Raw genomic sequence first — 13715 nt, forward strand, 5'->3', positions numbered from 1 at the left:
ATGTCTCCCAGACCTCGAGTATATGCTTTATTGGGGCTAGGTGCAAAGTATACATACATCTGTGCTCAACCTGTGCTACCACTCCTGGCAGCTCTGGCATGGAACAAGCATGCTTTGCTCATAGATGCATTCTAATCTAAGCATAGTGCCAGAGACGCACTGAATTACATCCGCACTACAATGTTAAAGATTGCAACTGTGGCTACAAGATGTATTAGCAATTTCAGATATGTGAAAAAGTCTATTTCAAAATAAAGAAATGATGGTAACAAGTATGACTCAATAAATATTTCTTGAATGAATCAATCAACATTTAGAGTTAAGTCTGACCTTGCTAGCATTTTACCCCACTAATTTCAAACTACCTGAATAGCTATCTATCCATACTTTAGAATAATCAAATGGAGAGTTGCTTCTCTCCATTCATTCATTCATTCATTCATTTCTTCATTCATTATACTAATATTTAATTGCTTACTATGTGCCTTTGTTCTCAATGCTGGGGCTATTACTTCATACCCACTCTCAAGACAGCTTACAGACTGAGGGGGTTTCTAATTGTGATCTATGGGCCATTGCAATTAAATCCCCAAATATCTTGAGGGCTTTGAAATCTGCACTTTTAAACAATATTCTGTATGACTCATATGCAACAGAAGTGGAAAAAAGAATCTTCAAAATATAGATCAAATAACTCTCCTTCTGCCAAATTTTCCTAAATCACCCCTGTTCAATGTTTTGGCACCCTTCTCCATCTCCATAGCCCTGCTACTTCATAGCACCCAGGTGTAATTAACCATGACTTTCTACAGCTCTTAGAAGAGAAAGGTGATGCAGTGTGATGGTGTGCTCTGGCATCACATTGCCTTAGTTCACCTTCCAGATTTGCAATTTACTACCTGTGCAGGTTCCTAAGCCTCACTCTCCAAATCTGAAATATGGTAATAATGACTACTGTATGGTACTGCTTTGAGGTTAAATGAGATTACAGATGAAAGCCTTCTGCTCAGTATTTGGCATAGAGTTAGCATGCAACGAAAGCTGACTACTGTTTGGTTCATTTCATCATTTCATTTTCTACTTTAGCAGTTGCACCATTAAGCACTATTCCCACACTCAGTTTGGGGCCAATGGCAAGAAGAATCTTTTTGTCTCATACACAGAACGCTACAGCCATGTGCTATGGTCTTTATTGGTTAGCATTATACTACCAGGCTTCATAGGTGTATTGTCTTTCTGCAATATGCAAATGATATAAAAGTTTACTTTCTCTTAGTCACACCTATGCAAAGAATATAAAAGTGTACTTCATCATAATAAAATTCAGAAGCATCATGAATAGAGAAATGAAAACTTAATCCAAGATGGTAAGGAAGAACCCAATCATTTAGCCACAGAATGTCTTTTTGTGTTGCCTGTTCCATTCCAGGTACTAGTTTATTTCACTATGAATTTATTGCTTGGAGCGTTTGACACATCAAATGCCACATCGACTTGTGGATGTCAGGCTGAATAAATCTTATATGCTAGTGAAATGATAGGCTTTTCATTCTGTCATTTGTATTTCTCTTATTCCCTTTTCTCTCCTACTGATGGAAAAATATATTGTGATTAAAAATTGTTAAAAAGAGAGAAATTGGAGAATGCTGGAATCAGGTGAAAACAAAAACTACATTCTAATGGAACTAGGAACAATTACGTTCTTCTGAACAAATTGCGTAAAAATGCCCTAGAAGTAAAAAAATTACAGGTCAAGACAATGTGGGCAGAGGCAAGACTGACTTCCGAACTCAGCCTAAGATCACTTGGTATAAAACTAGGTTTGAATTTTCAACTGAGTTTCAATACAGAGCTTAGAAATATACCTGAGAATCTTCAAAATACAAAGGCAGCTATAGCTGATGAAGCCATATAAGTCCTTTTGCAGAAATGTACTGAAATATGCTTTGATTAAAGTGATTAAGTGGCAGACTATGGTGTGAAACTATAATGGACCTTGAAAAAAGTCAGCTTTCTTATTCCTAGCAAGGAAAAATATATTTGATAGTATTTGGGGCGTTACCATAGACACTATCAAGAACAAAACTTTCCTGGCAATAAATAAAATCCAGAAACCCTCAAGAGACTAAGTTTTACAAACTTCTTGTAAACTCGCTAATAATAAGCAGATATTCTAGTAATCTTATGGGGTAACTGCATAAAGATTAATTTGCTATTAACACCCTATTTAAAGGACATGGCAGTACATGAGCAATTTATAATGCAAATAAATCCATATTCTTTATTACTTTCTTTCTATTTTTTTTAAAATGTAAACTGCCTCAGTCATTTATAGCAATCATGTTCTCAGTGAAAAACATTTTCTAAAGATTAATTACATAAACCACTGGGGGAGCACAACCAAAGCACAGGCAATCATTGTAGGAGAAATTTGCTACAGGTCTTGTAGGCCCAGAGGTCTTGTCCCATTGAGTATTTATGCCTCTTTCAATTCTCAGAATCCCACGAGAAGAACAAAGGTTATCTATGTCAGCAAATGGTGTACAATCTACCCAAGGTTTGAGCGAAGAAACTAGAACTCAGCCCTGAGCTTTTCCTTTCCCCTAAGATATACTAGCTTATTCCAAATATATATCATATCAATCCACTTCCCTCTGTCCCAATTACCATCATCTTGACCAGGCTACTCAAACCTCTTCTGAACTGGCTTCCCAAAAGATGTACCTGCCTTGCTCCCGCATCAGTACTTCTAGGAGATGCTGGAATGATCTCTTAAAAATTTAATCAAGTCCTGTCTCCCTCCTTAAAAGACCCCAAAGATCTTTATCATGCTTACTTACTAGGATGCTCTATGTGATCTGGAATTTTCCAACCACTCAACTCACACTAGTCATATATATCTTCCTATTTCTCAAATCCAGGCGTCTTATTCCAATGACACTGTCTTCCCAACTTGCTCCTCGCTCTCCTTAGAACTCTCAGTCTAGTTCCTTACAAGGCTGGTTCCTGCTCTCATTTCGGATCTCAGCTAAAAGGTCAATTTCTCCAATAGGTCTTTCCTTGACCACTCTATGTGAAATAGTCCCATTACTCTATGTTTTTCTTTGTACTGACCATGTGCTTTCTTATAGGCTGTCTCGCCGAACAGGATGAAAGGCCTACATCTGTCAATTCACGAATCAATTCATAATGGGTAGCATGGAACTAACCATTGACACATGTCTGTTGAATGAATGAATGATTCCGTCTAAGGTCTATGTTAGCAACATGCATATTCTCTTCATATGCCTTTCAGAGATGAGAAAAATGAGAGGACATTTTAAGTTTCCTTTCAAAATCCCTTCTTACCTCCGTTTTTTTTTTTTTTTTTTTTTTTTTTGCTGGACTTAGCTGGGAGAAACTTCCTACTTTGTATTTTCTCAGAGTACTATCATTGTTTATTGAATTTCCAGGTATTGTATACTGTGAGATAGGATTCTAGTCAAGGTGGTACAGAGAGGGCAGCATATCATAGATAATGATATAATTGCCATGAAATTAATTATATCTCAGAGGACATTGTAAAGGTCTTTTCCATCTCTAATTTTTAAGCATTATTTCCTACGTTAGATCACGAATTAGGTATTTATAACATGAGACATTTCTAACATATTACATAAAACACTTGAAAATGCCATGTGACCGGCTATGCAAGGAAAAGCTCTGGGATTGTAACAAGAGAGAATTACTCTTTTTAAGAAACAACCTTTGTTATCATAGTAATGAGAGCAAAATATTTTCAGTGAAGAATCTATTTTTAAAAATACAGCTAAGCAAAAAAGAGGCAGAGAACAATGACCTAATAATAACTTCTCTGTCCTCAGTTTAGTCCCTGGGCAACTCAACTATCCATCAAGGTCCTTAGTCTCCTCATCTTAGGAAGATGGAAAACACTGGCTAAATGTCAAGATAATACAGGGTGAATGAGACTGTTGACCAGGGCTTTTCCAGTAATACAGGATACCTTTGGAAGCTGCATTGCTTTAAACCATTAGTACAAAGTCGAGTCCAGTGAAAATTGGCTTCCAAATAATTTGAACTTGAAAAGTGTTAGAGGACACAGTGTATTGTCTGTGTGTATGTAGACATAACAAAGCTATTTTCATGCACAGTCCTGGCAGAAGGCCCGTAGTAACTGCTCTGTGGGTCTGGTTACAATTATTTCACTATAGGGAATATTCCAGGACAGTACATCCCTTCTCTGTCCGCTTGGCCTCCGGTGGAAATGTGTGCTGTTTTTACCTCACAAACCTTCTTTACAAATCTCCTCCCTGATTACATTTTAATTCTCCTCAAGCTATAGACCCTGACCCCTCATGCCAGAAATCTCAGCTAAATTCCAAGCCCAACCCAGAACACTATAATACACAAGAAACTCTAAGAGTATGTGAAAGGAAACAAATATGTGATAACTTCTCTACCTTTGTAATTATATGCAATGTGGGCATTTATGCCTGTATTCTCACTATTTGTGCATCTACTTAAAAAAAAAAAGTATTGATGAGATAAATGAAACTCTCCCAAAAGAAAAGAGCTGGTGTGGTGACAATCTATTTTACCTCAAAATCAAATGTATTTGTGCTCCCTGCCCACTGCCAACTTTTCATACAGCTGAATGTAGCCCTTGGGAGAAATTTTAATGGAACATTTTATACTGAAATTGAAGATAAGAACAGTTTACAAGAGATCAGGACTATGATGCTAATCCCAATATTTAGAAATGTTTAGGTCTACCAAGTCCTTCTTATGTGGCCTCCTTCCAGGATGGTTAGTTCCAGGACTTTGAAGCCCTTCAATTAGTGACTTGAACTCAGCTTGTTAAGAAGTCCAGACTCGCTCTCAACTGTCCCAGGAATTAACTTCTCACAGTAATTCTATCCCCAATATCTTTGGCATTTCCCCACACTGGACGTATACATAGATAAGAGAGACATTAAATGCAAAGCAAAGACATAAAAGGTTGATCAATAGGAACCACATCAAATTTCTGTAGGTGGGCTTTTTTTAGGTTTTTAAGAAATGCAGATGGTAAGCTTAATTTCCCAAGAAAAGATTATTGGGGGACAGCGTTTTGAAATCAACAGCATATGGTGTGAATCACCCTGTGGCTCAATGCGTCTTAAGTCTTCACACTTTGACCTTTCCATGTCTGGAAGTATCCCTTTCACTCAAGATCAAAGGTTGAGGAACTTCTCTTGGAAGCTAAGAAGGGAATAGCATCATGCCTTTATTTTACCCAGGTGAAGCCCAGCTCCAGAGAATGGTCAGTAAACAGGAAAAGAAATGAGTTGAGACAGTGAGGGGAGGTCACTAATCACTTAGAGCAGTGGTTCTCAACCTTCCTATGCCGGGACCCTTTAATACAGTTCCTTATGTTGTGGTGACCCCCAATTTCATTGTTACAAATTGAACATAATTAAAGCATAGTGATTAATCACAAAAACAATATGTAATTATAAATGTGTTTTCCGATGGTCTTAGGCGACCCCTGTGAAAGGGTCGTTTGACCCCCAAAGGGGTCGCGACCCACAGGTTGAGAACCACTGACTTAAAGGAATGGAAAGGTAAAAATAATTAATAATAAAATAAAATTCGGTGATTTTGTTAAATTCATTTTCCTTATACAAAATATTAGAAGATCAGACTAGAGAATTGACCGTGTTCAAACATTGGGCTTAGGTGTCATGGAAGATATAAAAATATCATGGTACCAATATTCCAATTTGGGTTGCTATGGAGGCTATTTCTATTTTCACCCAAGTCCTGCACTCTCCACTGCCTTTCCCCCAAACTATTTCATTGGCTTTCTTAAATAATTTGTGTATATGTGAAATGCACACTAACATGTACTTATTTGCCTCTATAGGGAGATTCTAAGATCCTTTGAAGGTAAGGGACATGTTTTGCAATTATTTACACTATGCCTTACCTAAGCCACTTTGCTCCTAGCATGATGTTTTACATTTTTTAATGTGCAATAGACATTTTTATATACACCTGAATAAATACCATAAAGTATAATCCTTAGTTCTCTAGGAGTTTAAGCCTCATTTGAAAGATAATCCATAAAAAACATCGATAGTACAGTTATAGAAATTTTCTAAATTATCAGAAGTATATTCACTCTCTATATTTTCTATCATCTATGTTCTACATATAACTTTATGGGTATGTTCTATAAACCAGTCGTAACAGGACTACTGAAATAGGAGAAAGTAGATAGGTAATAAGAAGAAAGTAGATAAACCTACCCAGAAATAGCACATGTATGTACATACAACATAACAACAGAGGCAACTAATCTTTAACAGGTACCAGGTATGTTTCCAGTACAGAGTAACAGCTGCCACCCCAATCTGTATATTTCCTAAATTTACATCAAGATATATTAGGCATTTTCAAGGGAAGGTATCCCTGTGTCCGCTGAGATACAAAATTTGAGGAAAAGGTTTTTGAGTCACTTAAAAACAAGTATTTGTGGAAGATTCTTTATATCAAGTCCTTCTTTCTAAGTCCCAAATAACTTCAGAAGTTTCTACCCAACTCACCCCTTTTATTTACCATTCACTATGCAATATTTCATGTTTGCTAATATTTCACTTTTCCAATGAGAGACTACTGGCAATTCTAGGCCAAAAAGTTTCTTTGGTGAACTTTTATTTTGAATTTCCCAAGCGAATGCTGATAATTTAACATATAAAATACTCTACTAAAATAGCTTTTCTTTGCTAATAGTTGTAGGTTCAGATCAGGAAAACTTTGGGTAAAACATAGTTTATGATTCTGAACATTTTTGCATATCAGTTATTTCAACTCTTCTTAACAAACCATTTTATATGAAACATCATTTGCTAGCAACATTTTATTTCTTTCCACAGGTCTAGAGTACCGGTGATATATACTGGCCTCGAGACATAAGGCGACTTCCAAATGGGACTTGACATTCTTCTAGGTTGCTCCTCTAAAACTATTAGTCATGTTACACCACTTCCTTCATTTAAAAAAAACTGCACCCAGACACTCATTTTATTTGAACTTTTTGAATTATGTGACTAAAAAAGATATTACCAAATGGTAATTAGTTCCCTCATAATCACAGATTACATACTCCCTATTCATTCAGCTAAAAAACCAGAAAACAACCCTGAAGTCCACAAAATCCAAATAATTGAAATATTATAAACTTCTGAACCAATACATATGTGGCGAGGGTACCCCAACACAAAAAAAGTTTTCCCCCCTTGGAGATAACAGTATTTTTTCTTATTTGAAACTGCTCATGATTTTGAGAAGGGTAAAGGATTCAGAGCTCTATGCACCCGGAAAATAGCTTTGGGAGCAGGAAGAAATTGCCTAAATGACTAACTGCGGCAAAGTTCATGCTTAGACTGTCAGGCGGCTGTCGAGCTTCCTGTCTTGGGAGCAGCACACTTTTACCCAAGTATCTGGGGCGGGGGGTGTAACAGTGGAGGTTGTTGCAACACATGTCCTTACATACCCCGTAGGAAAAGGATGGCCTGGGAGTCCTAGGAGCTGTCACAGCAGAGGTAATTCATGGCTCGACTTTTGTTGGGCTCAGATAAGAGATCTGGATACTTCAAGCTTATCTGTTTCTATGTTTTGTATTTGTTTTCTTTTCTCCTAGTTTCCTAAGAAGGTTTTTTGGAAGAGCTCTGACCTTAGGGGAGCTAGAAGAATTAGAATGGTAGAGAGGCTCTGGCCGGGATGGCTCAGTTGGTTGGGCTTCATCTAGACAGGGCACACGCCTGGGTTGCAGGCTCGATCCCCAGTAGGGGGTGTGCAGGAGGCTGCTGATTGATATTTCACTCTCACATCGATGCTTCTCTCTCTCTCTCTCTCTCTCTCCCTCTTCCTTTCTCTCTCTCTAAATATCAATAAACTTTTTTTTTTTTTAAAGAGTGGTAGAGAGGTCAGTGGTTGCCATGTATCCCAGGTAGAATCCACCATCTTATGATCCAGGCAAATCAATCGGCTGGTGTAGGCAAGCACCTGGGGAGGAGGCGAGGATTGGGAGTCTCCCCCGAGTAAATACTGTACCCCAGTGAGATTAGGTTAATGGTGCATTCGGCCTTGTGCAGAGACAGCTGGGACATACGTTCACTAGGGTCTGGCAGCCCCTGCGTGCAGCTCCTTACCTGAACACTCACCCTCACTCACTGACTCCTGTGACCTGAGCAGGGCACCTATCGGCAGTGTTGGCAGTGTCCTGAGCCATAGATTCCTCTCTTCTCTCCTTACAAGGGAGTACCTTGTAGATGTAACTTGTGAGAGTAAAGGCTGAAGCTCAAAATACCAGGGTTAAGTGTTGAGAAGTACTAGCCTCTTGTAAGAGGAGACTGCCAGGGGCCGGGGCTGGCTGAATGGGTAAGGCTTCTTTGCCAGGGTTAGGCTTAGAACAACAATAATCTTCGTACTCTGCTATTTGAGAGCCTCACTACAGTTTCCTAGTTTAAGATCCTTTTTACTCACGCTGGAGGCCCACTGCTCAATGATCCTCGGTTAACATCAACGCCTGACCCATTCTTAGTTCTTTGACTGCTTTCCCCTAACGTACAGCTTCACTTACAGGCAAAGACTGGCCTGTAGCACAAAACAATGGCGTTGCAAGGAAAGGTTTATTGTTTCTCATTTTATCAGATGATTTACCCTGTACTTTGGCCCCACAATCGAACTAGGCTATTTAAAAAATCTTAAAATACAGTGGATTTTCCAGGTAAACTGTATCTTGGGACCTTTCTTCCACCCATCACAGTTTTGGAAAAAATCAATCTTTAAAAATGCTCAAAATGCAAGGGAAAGAAAACAGACGCGGCCTCTCAGTGTGTTCTCAGCCCCCAAAGGGCCTGATCCAACTGTAGACTGTTTGAAGAATAGAGTAAGGACTTCTCATCAGAACTGAAAGAGTGGTTAAAATAATCACTAAAAATATAAGTACTGTAGCAGCAGCTCAAGGAGTACCATTCAGCCACAGTTATGGTACTGGGTTGCCAAGTTTGAGATTATATTCTTTTTTGAGGGAAAAGGGAAATGCAGGGAGAATTCCTGATTTTTTTCCCCCCTTCAATATTTTGTGGACAGAAAAATATTCCAGAGAAACAATCTAGAATTCCAGAATGAAGATGATATATTTTTCAAAACTCCAGTTTACAGCCACCAAATTAAAAACACAGATACTTCATCGAGACGTCTGCTGTGAGAACAGTCCAGGGAAAAGTTGTAAAATGAGAATTTCATAGGATTAGTGCCAGTTCCTTGCTAAAACCAAACTTTTAACACTTTAAAAGATATGGTATATTGAAATGATTTAATATTTAACCTCATCAAAAAGAAAGAAATACAAACATTCATGGGAGTCAAAGGATACCACACCTGCTATGGTCTCAATATCTGTGCCTCTCCCCTCCCCACCAATTCATATGTTGAAAATTAATATCCAATGTGATGACCCTAGGAGGTGTGGCCTTGGGAGGTAATCAGGCCATAAGGGTGGGGGCCCTCATGAATGGGATTAGAGCCTTGACAAGCGAGAACCCAGAGAGCTCATCTAGAAAGTGGGTTCTCACCAGACACCCTCTGGCATCTTGATGTTAAACTTCCCAGCCTCCAAAACTGTGAGAAATAAATGTGGTTTATAAGCTACTCGGTTTATGGTATTTGGTTATAGCAGCTCAAATGGACTAAGATAAGATCACCATAGCCACAGCCTGTGTTGGTATACCTGTTTCAATCCAAGGAGTTACCTGACTTAGCCATTTACTGCATCTGCATTACATTAAAGGCCCAACTTCCTTGCCACAGGCCCTTGCCTTACAAAGGGGCAGCAGGAAATGTTGTGAGGCCACCTCTGTGTTAAGAATAAAAAGTGCCTTTTTGCTATAATACCTGAGTATGTTATGATTCTTGTATTCTTTTCCTGTCACCTGCTATTGTTCTACATCAGGGTACACTAGGTGAAAGAATCCTTCCATTCTCCTTAAGACAGGCAAGCAAGGCCATTTTGGGAAAACCACTCATATCATTACTTCAATTCCTTGTTGTTATGATTCTCTTGTCAGGAGGGCCTCTGAGTACAGGCCCACAACCCCTTTTCTAAAGACCTTGCACCAAATGTATTTAAAATTCAAACTTTTTTTCCCAGATAGCTTATCTCTTGCATATATTATACAAACCTCCAATGGAGTCTAAGCCAGCACCTCATAATCAAACACATTAATATTTCTGTAGTGAAATATAGGCATTTTTCACAATAAATAAGGACTGCCAATAGTCTCAAATCAAATCAGGGCAAACTTTGCAATTAAATGAGTTTTGGTGTTAATTTTGCAAAAAAACAAACAAACAAAAAAAAACCCTTCAGTTTTCTGGGCATTTGGATTTTAAAATGGAGAGTAAGAGAGTATAGATTTGTACTGGGTTTTCAGAGTTCAGACAAATTGATGTATTGGTGCTTAGAGAAAGAAGAGATGGGCTGCATTGCAAATAACCTCAGGGGACCTTTCTAAGGGCTCTTTAGTCACAGAATTTAACTACATTAAACAGGATTTAAGGTAAGTGGCTTGTCCTTGTTCCTGGGCTCCTGTCCCGTAACCTTAAAATATTCTGTCCCTGAGCATGAGTCTGTGATGGTACTGTCGTCAAGGACTCTGAGCTGCCTTGCTGTTCTGCAGGGAAGGGGCCCAGAAGTGGGCAGGCCTGCCTACTCCGAGACTCACAGGAACATTCCCAGACTAGAATGAAAACCTCGACAAGGCAAGGGAGTTGGAGCCAACTGGCACGCTTGCACATGACTCCCTGATACAGTAATGACACAGTTTGATTTTTTAGGGAATATAAAAACTCAAAAATAAAAAAAAGTGCCTTTTTCCTTAATATAGGAGAAAAAAAATTTTTTTAAAGCCCTAATCTTTGAAGTTTTCAGGTTGGGATTGGGAAGATTATATTCTGGGTTGTGCGAGGGGCTCTATACTAGGGAGCGGGTAGACTGTCCGTGAGATGCGGGGTTGTCGCCAGTGGAAACAAACAGAGATAAAGGCTTACTTGGCTTCCAGGGCCAGTGCAATGATGCCCGCAGCCATGGGAGCCGAGGCAGATGTCCCCGTGTGGTTGTCCGTGCACCGCTGCCTCAGGTCCGTAGTGATCTAGAAGACAGAAGTGCACATTTTTAGGGATCTGGGGCCACCGTGAATCATGTGCAAGTAGAAAGAAATGTACTTATACAAGTGGAATGGAGGGGTGTTGAAATAGTTGTTTTAAATTCCCTGTTCCTGTGCTCCTATGACCATATCACTTCCAGAGAATCGCCTAAATCAACTTTGGAAAGGGAAGGGTTTGAAAACTGGACTAGGGGAGCGTTTGGCCTGAAACATAAGGGTTGGGCAAGTTCTCCTTAAATTTTATTCCCTAGACCCCTAGACACCTCACTTGCCTCACCCTTGTCCCAGCTCTAGTTAAAGCTACAGTTCTTTCATTACTCAATACTTTTACTTTTTAAAAATCCTCACCTGAGGATATTTTTTCCATTGCTTTTCAGAGAGAGTAGAAGAAAGGAAGGGGAAGGGATAAGAGGACACAGGGAAAGGAAGAAGGGAAGAAGGGGAGAGGAGAGAGAGAAACATTGATGTGAGAGAGGAGACACATTGACTGGTTGCCTCCTGCACACACTCCAACCAAGGAACTGGGAGTGAACCCTCAACCCAGGTATGTGCCCTTGACCAGGAATCAAACCTGCAACCCTTTGGTGTGCAGGCCCACACTCTAACCACTAAACAACACTGGCCAGGGCTACCCCACTATTTTTAATAATACAGTCATGTTGCACAGCAACCAAACAGTGAGTTAGGCATTGGTAGCATAAGGAGTAAAGCACTCAGCCTGGTCCCTGCCCTTCCAGAACTGTTAGGTAGGGGGAGCCTCAGGTTTTAAGCAAAAGGTATGCTCTGCCATAGAGGGAACATTCGTTTAAGGACTTTTTTAGAATTCATGGAAATGTTACATAGAAGAACCAAGGATTTCTCAAAGATCTAATACAAATACTAAAAGCCAGGTTCAACCCATGCGCTTGATATGAAATTACAGCACTAAGTACATCTTATCTATAATAATAAAAGGGTAATATGCTAATTAGACCAGACATCCTTCCTGATGAAGCCAGGGCCAGAGGGAAGCCAGCCAGGGTTCTGGGTGCCTGCGGGTGGCCGAAGAAGGGAAGCAGCCTGGGTCCCGGGTGCCCGCCTACAGCCAGAGGAGGGAAGCCCGGGTTCCGGGTGCCCGAGGGAAGCCGGTGCCAGCAGCTGGGGAAAGGAAGGCCTACTCTTGCACGAATTTTTGTGCATTGGGCCTCTAGTATCTTATAGAAGGACATCAGCTATTTCTTCATTTTCATCCATCACAATGTGAGAACTAGATCACATTTTCCTCTTAGTGTGAATATGGCTCAGTAACAGACCCATCAAGCAAGGATGGTGCTTGTCAACCTTTGTGTCATGACCATTTCACTAAGAAAAATTAAATTAAGATTGTCCTTAAAAAGAGATTAAACACTATGGGGTAAGATTTTATGAGCCACTGTAATATCTAAAATTTTGTAAACTCATTCCTCCTGACAAGCATCCATTTTTGGCCCCTTGGGGCTGATATCACTCCTGCTGGGAATTCACAGGGCGTGTAAGATGAGCTGGTGGTCTCATAACAGTTATTGGAGACATCAGTAAAGCTTTCTTTAGCATCACGACAAATATAATCTTCATAGTTTACAGGTAAGAGACTGAGGTGAACGGTCATCAGAAAGGCACAGGGAGATAGAAGCAAAGCCCTGCTGTTCTAAGGAGCATCCTTTAAGAAGAATGTGGAGATTAGGTGATTTGGAAATAAATTTGGTCTTCCCAGGAAAAGCTTTGTAACTCCCTAAAAATGAATCCTCCCTAAAACCTTCCTCAGTGCCACATGAGGTCAGCGTAGACTCTAATTACTTGTGTTGGATCTAGATTGACATCCTGACTGAGCTTCACAAGAGGCCATCAGTACTCATTGTCTTTCCTTTGCTCCTTTGGTACCTCCACTGTTACCAGATTCTCCATACCAGGTAGGGACTGATACACAAGAAGTGGGCGGGTAAACAAAAACATACAGAACCACACAGACCTGGTGATGGGAGAGAGAAGACAAGCTTTGAACTCTTTTCCTAAATGATTGAATGGTGAGCCAGAGCCCCAACTGTGCATTTGGCAGGCAGGGAAGACTGTTTCTAGCCATCTTCTCAACCTCCACAGTGGATGCCTGCAAGATGTCTGGATAAACAAAGCCCTAAACACTCCTACATTAAAAAACTTCCTGTATTTATTTAAAATTATTTTTTCTAATCGATTTTTAGAGAGAGAGAGAGAAATATCAATGTGAGAGCAAAACACTGATCACTGCCTCCTGTACACCCAATACTGGGGGCTCAAGCCCAAAATGCAGGCATGTGTCCTGACTGGGGATTGAACCAGCAACCTCTCGGTACATGGGACTACACCAGGGGTGGGCAAACTTTTTGACTCGAGGGCCACAATGGGTTCTTAAACTGGACCGGAGGGCCGGAACAAAAGCATGGATGGAGTGTTTGTGTGAACTAATATAAATTCAAAGTAAACATCATTACATAAAAGGGTACGGTC

The 13715-nt window shown here is 39.9% G+C and overlaps 1 protein-coding gene across 1 annotated transcript in view; it reads right to left on the bottom strand.

Moving 5' to 3' along the window:
• Window positions 1-13715, bottom strand: part of PCSK5 (proprotein convertase subtilisin/kexin type 5) — a 416138-nt gene that overhangs the window by 219252 nt on the left and 183171 nt on the right. Inside the window, exon 9 of the mRNA XM_006776508.2 lies at window positions 11098-11198. Coding sequence (XP_006776571.2) covers window positions 11098-11198 — 101 coding nt within the window. The remainder of the gene's footprint in view (window positions 1-11097; window positions 11199-13715) is intronic.

This window comes from Myotis davidii, unplaced genomic scaffold, assembly GCF_000327345.1.
Source record: "Myotis davidii unplaced genomic scaffold, ASM32734v1 scaffold228, whole genome shotgun sequence".
Taxonomy (NCBI): Eukaryota; Metazoa; Chordata; class Mammalia; order Chiroptera; family Vespertilionidae; genus Myotis; species Myotis davidii.